Source organism: Mauremys mutica, chromosome 20 (genome assembly GCF_020497125.1).
Source record: "Mauremys mutica isolate MM-2020 ecotype Southern chromosome 20, ASM2049712v1, whole genome shotgun sequence".
NCBI classification, from domain to species: domain Eukaryota; kingdom Metazoa; phylum Chordata; order Testudines; family Geoemydidae; genus Mauremys; species Mauremys mutica.
Genome location: NC_059091.1, coordinates 20,946,705 through 20,957,380, shown reverse-complemented (window position 1 = coordinate 20,957,380; position 10,676 = coordinate 20,946,705). Strand labels below are relative to the sequence as shown.

Here is a 10,676-nt window from a genome sequence, read left to right as displayed (position 1 = left end):
GTGTTTTGGGTGTGAGTTGGCGTGTATATGACAGTTTGTGCGTTGCTGAGTCGGAATGTGTATTCTGGGTGTGTTAGTGAGTGTGAGTTTGAATGTATCTGTGTGACTGAGATGGTGAGTCTGGTTGTGTGTTTTGGGTGTGAGTTTGAAGTGTATGAGTGTGAGCCAGTATGTTTGTGAGTCTGATTTCTGGATATAAATTGGTGTAATGGCACTTTAGTGTCCTCGGGTAGGCTTGTGGGTGTCACCTGGGTTGTCTTTGTGAGTCTGTGTTTCAAGTGTGCCTGGATGCTAGTGTGTTGTGTAGCCTTGAAGAGATACTGAGAAGTGTGTTTGGGAGCCTGTGTGATTATGAGGTATTGTGAGTCTGACTGTGGAGGGGCAGCTGGTGTGTGTTGTGCGTAAGTAAGTGTGTGGGGGTGAGGGTGTAAGCACAGCCGTTGCGAGGGTTGCTGTTTGTGCAGCAGATGTGACCACTCCTCTAGGATTGTTGGTGTGAATGTGACTGTGGGTTGGTGTCGGCTTGAGTGTGAATGTGCGTGCTGGTGTATGAAACGTCTCCTGTCACCAGGGCCTTGTGCACCGCCCCCCTCGGCTCCATCCCAAGCTGCCTGTTGCTGTGCTGCTTCCCACCCTCTGGTTCAAGGGGCTCCTTGTATCAACCCCTCTCATCTATTGTGTGAAGCAGAATGGCGCCCCCTGCCACCATGCTGCAGCATTGGGGTCCGCGTGGAGGCTGAGAGTGCCCCCTACTGAGCTGTCACCCTGCAGCACAGCGCCCCCTGCCACCTGGCTATGGGATTGGGATCAGAACTGATTCGGAGGGGAGAACCCCCTTGAACGAACCAGCCACCCACTCTGCTCCCTGCAGCACAGCGCCCCCTAGTGCCACCCTGGGGTAGCGGGGTCAGCACTGATTCAGAAGGGAGCGCGCCCCCTACTGAACCACTCTCTCCGCTCTCTTTAGTGCAAGGTTCCCTGTCCAAGGTCGGACCCGGCCCGACCTTGTTTGGGGGATCAGATCATGGCCTTATAAAGGGGTTTTTCCTTTATAAAAGACTCTGGAAGTAGAGGCCCAGCGAGGATCGGAGCAGGAACAACGTGCCAGATGGCTGGTGGCAGCTGGGGACGGAAGGAGTGGGTTGACTTTTCCAGCAAGTTTCTTGGACAGGTGGGGGGTGCTTGCTGACAGATTTCCCTGCTGTTACCATGACTGTGTCAGCCTGGAACAAAGCTGAGGCGGAGAGAGGCTGGCTGAATCAGGCTGAATCTCATCTCAGCAGCACCGGGCCTGGTTCCTTGTTCGGGGCCATGAGTAATGTCTGCGTCGGGAAGGATGACGCTGTCACTATTAGATCACCCGGGGGCTGCAATCGCCAGCCTTGACCTGGGAACCAACTCCCTAGCTGGTGTAAATCAGCTGAACTCCACTTCAGTGCTGCACATACACCCAGTCCCTGCCCCAAAGGGCTCCCCTTCCAAACAGACAAAGGGAGGGGAAACTGAGGCACAGAGAGGCGCGTGACTTGCTCAAGGCCGCCTAGCAGGGCAACGGGAGAGGCAGGATTAGAACCCAGGGGTTCTCAGTCCCTAGACCATGCCCTAGCCACTAGACCCCACTGCCTCTCACATACCAGAGAATGTTGTTATTTCTTAAATATCTAAATAGTAGCACATAGAGACCAGCCAAGCCAGGCCCCAGTTGTGCTAGGTGCTGTACGAACACAGAAAATGTCAGGTCCACTCTGAAGGGCTTCTGATTCAAGTAGACAAAACGGAAAAGAAAGAGGAAGTGTGGTCCAGTGGTTAGAGCACTAACCTGGGGTTTAAGGCAGACTGGCTTCAATTTCGTGCTCTGTCACAGGCTTTATCTGCAGCTTTGGCAAAGTTGCTTCTGCCTACCCCTTCTTCTATTGTGAGCATGTATGTGCAACTGTGCCTCAGTTTCCCCAACTGTGAAACTGACACAAAAGCCCTTTCCTGCCTCATGTATGGTGAGGTATATGGTAATAGGGTGGGTGAGACAAATGAGATGGGTGGGGGCAAGGAAGTTGGCTTTACAGGAATACCTGGATGGGCCCGATCCCTGACCAATCAGGAGCAGTGGTTGCAGCGTGCCTTGCTTGTTATCAGGTTCAGCATGGCAGACGTGAGCTATGAGGAGTTTCACGGATTTTGAGCTGGAGCTTAGGAACTGGGGGTCTCCACTGCGGCTACTGATTTTATGTGGGAAGTGCCCAGGCATTATGGTGATGGAGGGCAGGATAGATCCCTAAGCTCGCAAGTTTGCTGTTCCCACTCCTAAGGGGTAGGAGAAAGAAGCAAGGACATACTTGGAGAAGCAGAGATAAATAACTGCCCTGCAGGATCGTTCATTTGCCAATTAATCCTGTATTAAACATTTATTTCCCCTCGTTTTCTCCAGGCTCTGGAGTTGCTGAGTGAAAAGTTGACCCCATCAGGCTGGGACATTCTCAAGTGGTGACTCATAAACCTACTTACCTTGCAGGTGCTCTGATGGGGAACTCTGAGCTGGGTGACTGGGCAGGAAATGACCTGGCATGGAGATTGGTTTAACATCAGCTCCAAACCCACGACCACAAATGTGGTGACTTGAGCACGCTGGGTAAGTACCCTCACAGGCAGCACAGAAACTGATGGCTGGATGGGATGTCTGGACACGTTTCAATTAGAAAATAGGGCATGTATTTTAACAGTGAGTGTGAATAGCTATTGGAACAGGCTACCAAGGGAAGGGGCAGCTTCTCCATCTCTGATGTCTTCGGATCCAGACTGGATGCCTTTCTAGAAAACATGCTTTAGCCAAACATGGATGCTGCACACACCTCGACAGAGATCGGGGGCCCTGTTGTGCCAGGCGCTGCACAGACCCTGACCGAGATCAGGGCCCCCATTGCGCCAGGTGCTGCACAGACACGTAGCGAGAGACAATTCCTGCCCTCACAACTAAAAAACTAAAACTTTTTTGGGTCAAAAATTGGAATTTTTCGGTGGGTTTTTGAAAAATTTTGAGAAAATGAGCTTTAAAAAAAAATGGTGAAACACAACATCAGTTTCCAAACAGTTCACATGGCTAGAGATCAGCGGCTTTCCACCTTTTTTTAATTTGTGGATCCATAAAATGTTCAAAAGAAGGTTCTGGACCCCTTTTGAAATCTTACACCTAGTCTGTGGATCCGCAGATCAGCGGCTCTCAACCTTTCCAGGCTACTGTACCCCTTCCAGGAGTCTGAGTTGTCTTGTGTACCCCAAGTTTCACCTCACTTAAAAAACACTTGCTTACAAAACCAGACATAAAAATACAAAATGGTCTCAAGTTGCAGTGGGGGAGGTTTAGGTTGGATATTAGGAAAAAACATTTCACAAAGAGGGTGGTGAAGCACTGGACTGGGTTCCCTAGGGAGGTGGTGGAATCTCCTTCCTTGGAGGTTTTTAAGGTCAGGCTTGACAAAGCCCTGGCTGGGATGATTTATTGGGGGAGTGGTCCTGCCTTGAGCAGGGGGCATGGACTAGATACCTCCTGAGGTCCCTTCCAACCCTGATATTCTCTGATTCTAAAAGTGTCCCAGCACAGTATTACAATACTGACAAATTGCTGCCTCTCTCATTTTTACCATACAATTATGCAATAAATCAACTGGAATATAAATACTGGACTTACATTTCAGTGTTTAGTACATCGAGCAGTATAAACAAGTCATTGTATGAAATCGTAGTTTGTCCTGACTTCGCTAGTGCTTTTATGTAGCCTGTTGATGTACCCCCTGGAAGACCCCTGTGTACCCCCAGGGGTACACGTACCTCTGGTTGAGAACCACTGCTATAGACAAACAGAGTCTGGGTTGTTAATGGGAATAGATGAATCCGTGAATATGGGGATAGATAGTTACTGTCTCTCTCTCCCCATACTCCACCCCCCATCCTGAGGATACAATCTGGATACAACCCTTTAGCTCAGGTAGAGGGTTAGATCTCAGCTGTGTGGGTGTGAAGGGCCAGGCACCCCTAGGGTTGTGTCTACACTGCAATGTAAACCCAGAGCTCAGACTCAGGTTTGAAACCAAATCCCCCTACGGTCCCCTAGTAAATCTGTCTGCAAGCGCTGCCTCCTCCGCTGCAAAATGTGGAGAAGAGTGACCCCTAGTGGACACTTCGGGCAGACAGGTGGCAGCACAGGAATTTAAATGAAGAAGGTGGGAGGAGGAGATAGGGTTGGAAGCGCTGCTAGGAATTTGCAGGTGGGGGGGGGGGGGGGGGATTAGTGGATGGAGACTGCTCTAGGCTCAGTACAGAAGCTGACCCACCCAGGGCATCTCACTGTAGATACCAGCTCCCCGGCCTGCCCCCTCCCATGATCTCCCCAGAAAAGCAAACCCACCTGCTGCTTCTACTGCTCAGATCACTGGCTGTCTCTCTGCGCCTTGTCACTCCCTCCAGCTGTGCTTAATGGGAACTGATTTGCCTTATGAGGGGGAAACATGCCACAGAGAACGGCCCCCGCCCTTCTTATGACAGAAACAGGGAGTTGCTTCTATTAAGTCTGCTGGTGACTTCCTGGCTGATCTTTGGCATATCACGCCCTTGCTCTGTACCTCGGTTTCCCCACCTGTGAAACCGGGATCATACTGACCTGCCTGCCACATGGTGCCTGTGTGTGAAAGAGACAACAAGAGCACACTGCCCGGTCCTATAGAGAAGATAAGGCGTCTACTATTGCCCCAAGCAGAGGAGGTTTTCCCTTAGCTCAGGGGACCAAAGTCTTTGGGAGCAGAGCAGTGTGACCGGGGGTCTAACCCCAGCTCCCCAAGCTATGTGCGCGCAGGAACTAACTGTGTCTTTTTTTCCCCAGGAGGTGCTTTTAAAAGGGGCCTGTCTCCTCTGCCAGCTCTTGTCCTGCTCACCAGAGCAGCTCTCTCTGATGCCCCTGGAGGGAGGGGCACCCTCCCCTTGCAGCTCCTCCCTGGGCTGCGGGAGGGGGAAGCTCCCAGGCCTGCTCCACCCCAGCCCCCACATGGGCTCCCTTGCTCTGTGGTTTGGTGTTGTCAGTTGCAAAAGAGGAAGCTGTCGCTCTCAGGCATCGGTTTCCCAGACACGAGGAGGAGGCGGAGGCAGCAGCAGCAGCCAGCAGCCAGCCAGCGAGGACGCTCAGTCGGGGCGATGGAGCTGTGGAAGCAATGCGCCAACTGGCTGATCCAGTGCCGGGTGCTGCCCCCCAACCACCGGGTGACCTGGCCCAGCTCCCAGGTGTGCGAACTGGCTCAGGCCCTGCGCGACGGCGTCCTGCTCTGCCAGCTTCTCAACAACCTAATGCCCCACGCCGTCAACCTGCGGGAGATCAACCTGCGGCCCCAGATGTCCCAGGTGGGTGAGCGGGAGAATCGGGGGCGGAATGGGGCCGGGCATCCTCCAGCCTCCCGGCAGCTAAGGTGTTAATCTGGGAGCTGAGCTGGAGACTTATGGGATCCAGCTGGCAGTGAAGTGGTTAATGTCCAGGGGGAGGGGGAGTTTATGGCATCAAGCTGGTAACTAAGGGGTCAACATCAAAGAGGGAGGCAAGGCTTTTGGGGGCTCACTGGCAGCTAAGGGGTTAATATCCACCAAAAAAAAGGTGAGGGATTGAGACCCAGTTTGCAATTAAAGGGTTAACAGTAGTGTGTGTGTCTGGGGGTGGGGAGTTGCTGGGCCAGCTGGCAGCCAAATGGTTAACAGCAGAGGGGTGGGTGGTTATGGGCCACGGTTGACAGCTAAGAGGTTAACACAGAACTGGGGAGTCTTACATGCTTCCCCACCTGGCAGCTAAGGGGTTAACAGGAAGGTGGGTGGTGGGGTAGGAGGGTGCTTGCAGGCGTTTCTGTCTTCGGGGCTGGGGAGGAAATGGGATCCAGTGAGGGGAAGCAGGCACCAGCAATGAACCCTTCAGCCGCTAAGGGGTTAACAGCGGGGCTGGCTCGGGCGTGGGGCGAACCAGGCCCTGATGCCTTGGCACACGGGAATGCAGCCCCTGGAGCAGGGCCAGGGCACCGGGGCAGCTCCCCTGGGGCTGGGGCGCAGGCAGGAGGGTGAACGCTGGTGGGGTGGGGTCTGACAAGCAGGAGGGTGGGAGTCCCAGCCGCAAAGCCCCTGGCAGGGAGACCCGAGCAGGCCCCGGCTCTGTAGAGGACCAATAGTCACAGGAAGGGACCAAGGGAGGGATGCCCAGCCGTGGAGCTGTGCCTGGAATTGGGGGGTGCCAGGCTCGGTGAGCCCTGAGCTGGGGCGATGGGTAGGTCCTTAGTTTTGGGGCTTGGTGTGAGAATCAGAGTGGGCAGAATCGGAGCCTTTCATAACACGCCAATGGCAGCAAGGAAAAGAACCCAGGAGTCCGGACTCGCAGCCTTCCACTAGACCTCACTACTTTCCCAGCACTGGGCATAGGACCCAGGAGTCCTGACTCCCAGCCCCCCCTTTCTAACCCCTAGACCCTGCTCCCCTCCTAGAGCTGGAGACAGGACCCAGGAGCCCTGACGCTCAGACTTGTGCTTTAATAAGACCATGTCTCAAAGTGCATTTGAGCTTTAGAGCTGTATTAACCACTGTCCGGGTGAGTGCGTGCAGCGTGCATTGGGGGGAGGGGAATTTACGACAGGCCTGGGGAGCTCCGACTCCTGGATCCTCTTCCCGGCTCTGGGAGGGGCGTGGGGTCAAGTAGGTTAGAGTAGGGGAGAATGAGAGTCAGGACTCCTGGGTTCCATCCGTGGCTCTGGGAAGGGAGTGGGGTCTAGTCGTTAGATCAGGGGAGGCTGGAAGTCAAGATTCCTGGGTTCCTTTCCCAGCTCTGTCATGGTCCTGCTATTAGAGAGACAAGGTGGGTGGGATAATATTGGACCAACTCTTACAACATTTGTCCTGCTGCGAAAGATGCCGGGGAGAATGGACCTTCAAGCTACATCTACACTCAAGTTTTCCCGGCATAGCTCTCTCAGTGTGGACTCTAAAGCCTGGTTTATACGGGGATAACTGCACCGGCAAACCCTCCTAGTATAAAAACAACAAGGAGTCCGGTGGCACCTTAAAGACTAACAGACAGTTAGTATTGACACAGCCTGTGGCAAAGCGTGCGTCCATCAGTATCGCTTCTACCGTACAACCAAATAAGCGATATCAGCACAGGCACTTCTAGGCCGCTATAACTGCAGTTACAGCAGGGCTTTTGCTGGAACGGGGATGTCACATCCCTAAGCAACTTTATTATACTGGCAACATTTTTAACGAGGGCTTTTGATAGCCTAGCTGATGTTGGTTCCCCGGCCCTCTTCTCCTGGTATAGCCACGTCCCTACGAACTAGAGTGTAGCTGGGCCGGTAAAAACCCACACCCCTAACTGATGCAGCTAGGCCCAAGTGTGTGAGATCCGGGAAGCGTGGCCAGGAGGTGAATTAAACCTCCATGAACTCTGATCTAGGCCCAAGGGAACTCTGATCTAGGAAAGCCTGAATCGGGTGCATTGAGATAAGGCAAAAGTCGGGCTTGGTTTCCACCCCCGACACATGCTCTGGGGCTGGCGTCGGCGGCGGGGGGGCACTGATCGGTGCTGGCGGTGGCCTGGATTGAGGATGGCAGGGCAGAATGGGCCAGCGTTTCTCTCACTGGTAAGACAGTGACTGTCTCTGGAAACGAGTCCTCGGGTGTCTCAGTCATTCCCATGTGACTGCGCGGGGAGACAAGAGAAGCAAATCGCTCTTCGTCTCTTACTCCTCGGAGACTCGAGGAAACAGGGAGGCTAAGGCAGGCTCTGACTTACCCTGGTGTAAATCCGGCATGTCAAGGCACTTACTCCAGATTTACACCAGATCAAAAGGAAATGTGGGGGGTTGTGTTAGGTGAGCCCTTGCCTTCGTTAACTGAGCTCTTCCTCTGGGAGCCATATCTAGGGTGACAATCATACTGGAATCCTGCTTGGCAAGAAAGGCCTCGTGCGTGGGAATAGGGGAGTCTCCCTTTAAATGGTCTGTGAGTCCTCGAGTGGCGCTCACTGTGTTCTGTGTTCGAGAAGCTGCCAGAAACCAGTCAGAGCAGGAGCGGGTGTGCGGCCCGCCCTGGCATGACTGTGTGTTGCTGAGTCCCAGTCGCCGTGTTTACTAACTGGGTTCTATGTGGTGCTGGGACCCAGGACTCCTGGGCTCTATTCCCAGCTCTGGGAGGAAGTCTGGGGAAGTGATCAGACAAGCGGGAGTGGGAATCAGGACTCCTGGGTTCTGGGAGGGAAGCAGGGGCTGGGGGTTGGAGCAGGCTGGCTGGGCGTTCTCCTGCGTTCTCTCTATTCCCAGCTCGGGGAGGGAAGTGCGGGTGAGGGGCGCGAGGGGTGAGGAGGCTGGGACTTCTATGTTCCATTTTGGACTCTGCCACTGCTTCCGTCTGTGAAGCTGCTTCCCCTCCTGGCCCTCCGGTTCCCTATTTGCACAAATGGCAGAGGGCGCCGTGGAACGGCTTTGGAAAGGCGCTAGGTGGCAATGCCATCACGAGGTTTCAGGGCTGACTACCGACTGGGGTCAGCAAGGACCACTGTTCCCTGGTTCTAGTGGACAGGATACCAGATTGGGAGGACGCTTGGGTGACCGTTCTCTCTCTGTGCCTCAGTTTCCCCCCTCTGGGGAGGAGAATAAAACTCTCTGAGATTTGCGGATAGGGAGTGCTGTGCGGTCACATCATTAGATGCAGCCTGTGGGCTTCCCTTGCTTCTGAGGCATATCGGAGCAGGACTTTTCCCCTGGGTCAAATTGGCAGGGACGTTGGCGGTTTTATGTCTTTCTGGCGGATCACCTGGGCATGACTCAGGGGCTCTGCCATCACAGGGGCCCCAGTTTCTCCTGGTCTCTCCGTGTGGTACAAAACAATTTCGCCTCTTGAGGGCTGAAATGCTTTGGTCTAACTAGAGTCACCGGGCTCAGTATAGGGGTGTCTGGGTGTGATATAGTGGCCTGTACTCCCCAGGAGAGCAGACTAGGTGATCTAATGGTCCCGTCTAGCCTTAAGCTCTGTGAGACTGGGCTCAAGGGAGAGCTGGTCGATAGGAGTTTGGCAGTCCATATATTCCCTGCCTGTCGCCCAATAGGACTTGGGTCCTGAATAATAATCATCCCTAGCTCTCCCTTTTCATCGGTAGATCTCAAAGGAGGGTAAGCACCAGTATCCCTATTTTACAGGTGGGGAAACTGAGGCATAGAGAAGCCTGAGGTCACCCAGCCGCAGATCTGAGACTAGAACGCAGGTCTGTTGAGTCCCAGTCTAGTGCCCCACCCACTAGGCTGTACTGCCCCTAGGAACTGGCCCTGAAAAGATGTAATCTTGGCCCGGTGTTTAAAAACAACGTCCCCATTGATTGGGGAACATGCTATAAACAGCTCCCACGGTGTTTAGATAGTCAAATCCCGGGTGAGGTTGCCATGTTACGGGGCTGTTCCTAGGGTGACCACAGACTGAACAATGGAGCCAGGATGCCCCAGGCTCTCTCCCAAGGAGAGGAGCTTTAAGGAAGCTGGCAAGCAAATTATCTTGGTTGACACAGGTCATTGAGCTGGATGTCCCAGAGCTCAATGCGACAGTGGCTTGAACTGAAGAGCCAGTGTTCCCTAGCTGCCTCTCGAAAGCCTTCTCCCGCTGTGGTTTTAATGCTCCCTCACTTCCCGTCCTCGACTGTTGTGCACGTTGGCTCTGCCACTGTTAAGCAGCTGCTGCATCCCACTCCAGAGGAGGCTGCATTTCAGTGGTGGTGGCGGGGGCTGAGCCCTGAGCTCTGGGGCTGTAACAAGCTCGTGTTCTTTGTGGCTAAGGGCTGCCGGGAGATCAGTGCTGGGTTATCCTGTGATTTCTGTAAGCGAAGCATGGCCAGGCCTTGTTGGATGGGGACTCCCAAGCCACCTGACTTCAGGAGTGACCCCAATGCACCGTCACTGGGGTGTTACACTTTTGGAGACCATCCAGAGCGTCCCTGGTGGTCGGAACAACCGAGGACTCAGCTGTGATGACTATAAAGAGGATTCTCTATGGAGGCTGCTGGACACAGACCAACCCTGTGGTTCTTTCTTGGCCCCTGGCATCACATAATCCTGGTCTTGCAGCTGTGGAACGCCCGGCTGGCTCTGCTGTGTGCTCCCACCTGTTCTGAGGCTCTCACCACTGCTATATGTCGGAGGTGTCTGTCACTGGGGGATTTTGGTCACTAAAGAGCCCAGGGTGATTTGCTCAAGGGTGTGAACCCTGGTGCTCTACCCGATTTTTAATCTCAGTTATTCCCTTCTGCCTCTCTAAATTACCTCCTTCACTTTCTGTCCGAGGCAGTGTTGCGCATTGCGGCTGTGCAGCTGTTAAGCAGCTGTTGCATCCCCCCCCAGAGGTGGCTGTGTTTCAGTATTGGGTGAGCAATCCCTTGCACAGTGTTGCTGCGTGCCATTGATCAGCTGCCACATCCCACCTCAGCGGCAGCTGCATTGCAGTGCCGGGTGAGCAATCAGTGTGTACTATTGCTATTCAGCTGTTAAGCAGCTGCTGCATCCCACCCCAGAAGTGGCTGCATTTCAACGCTGGCTGAGCGATCCCTTGCACACTGTTGCTGTGTCCCATTGGACAGTTGCTGTGTCCCACACCAGAGGGAGCTGCATTTCAGTGCTGGGTGAGCA

The 10,676-nt window shown here is 54.0% G+C and overlaps 1 protein-coding gene across 2 annotated transcripts in view; it reads left to right on the top strand.

The window, feature by feature from the left end:
* The first annotated feature begins 4,881 nt into the window (after positions 1-4,881).
* Positions 4,882-10,676, top strand: part of LOC123353432 (proto-oncogene vav-like) — a 54,971-nt gene continuing 49,176 nt past the window's right edge. The window contains exon 1 of one of the 2 annotated variants that reach the window (XM_044994506.1): positions 4,882-5,382. In XM_044994506.1, coding sequence (XP_044850441.1) covers positions 5,179-5,382 — 204 coding nt within the window. In that variant the 5' untranslated portion in view covers positions 4,882-5,178. The remainder of the gene's footprint in view (positions 5,383-10,676) is intronic. The other variant, XM_044994505.1, reaches the window with a different exon arrangement.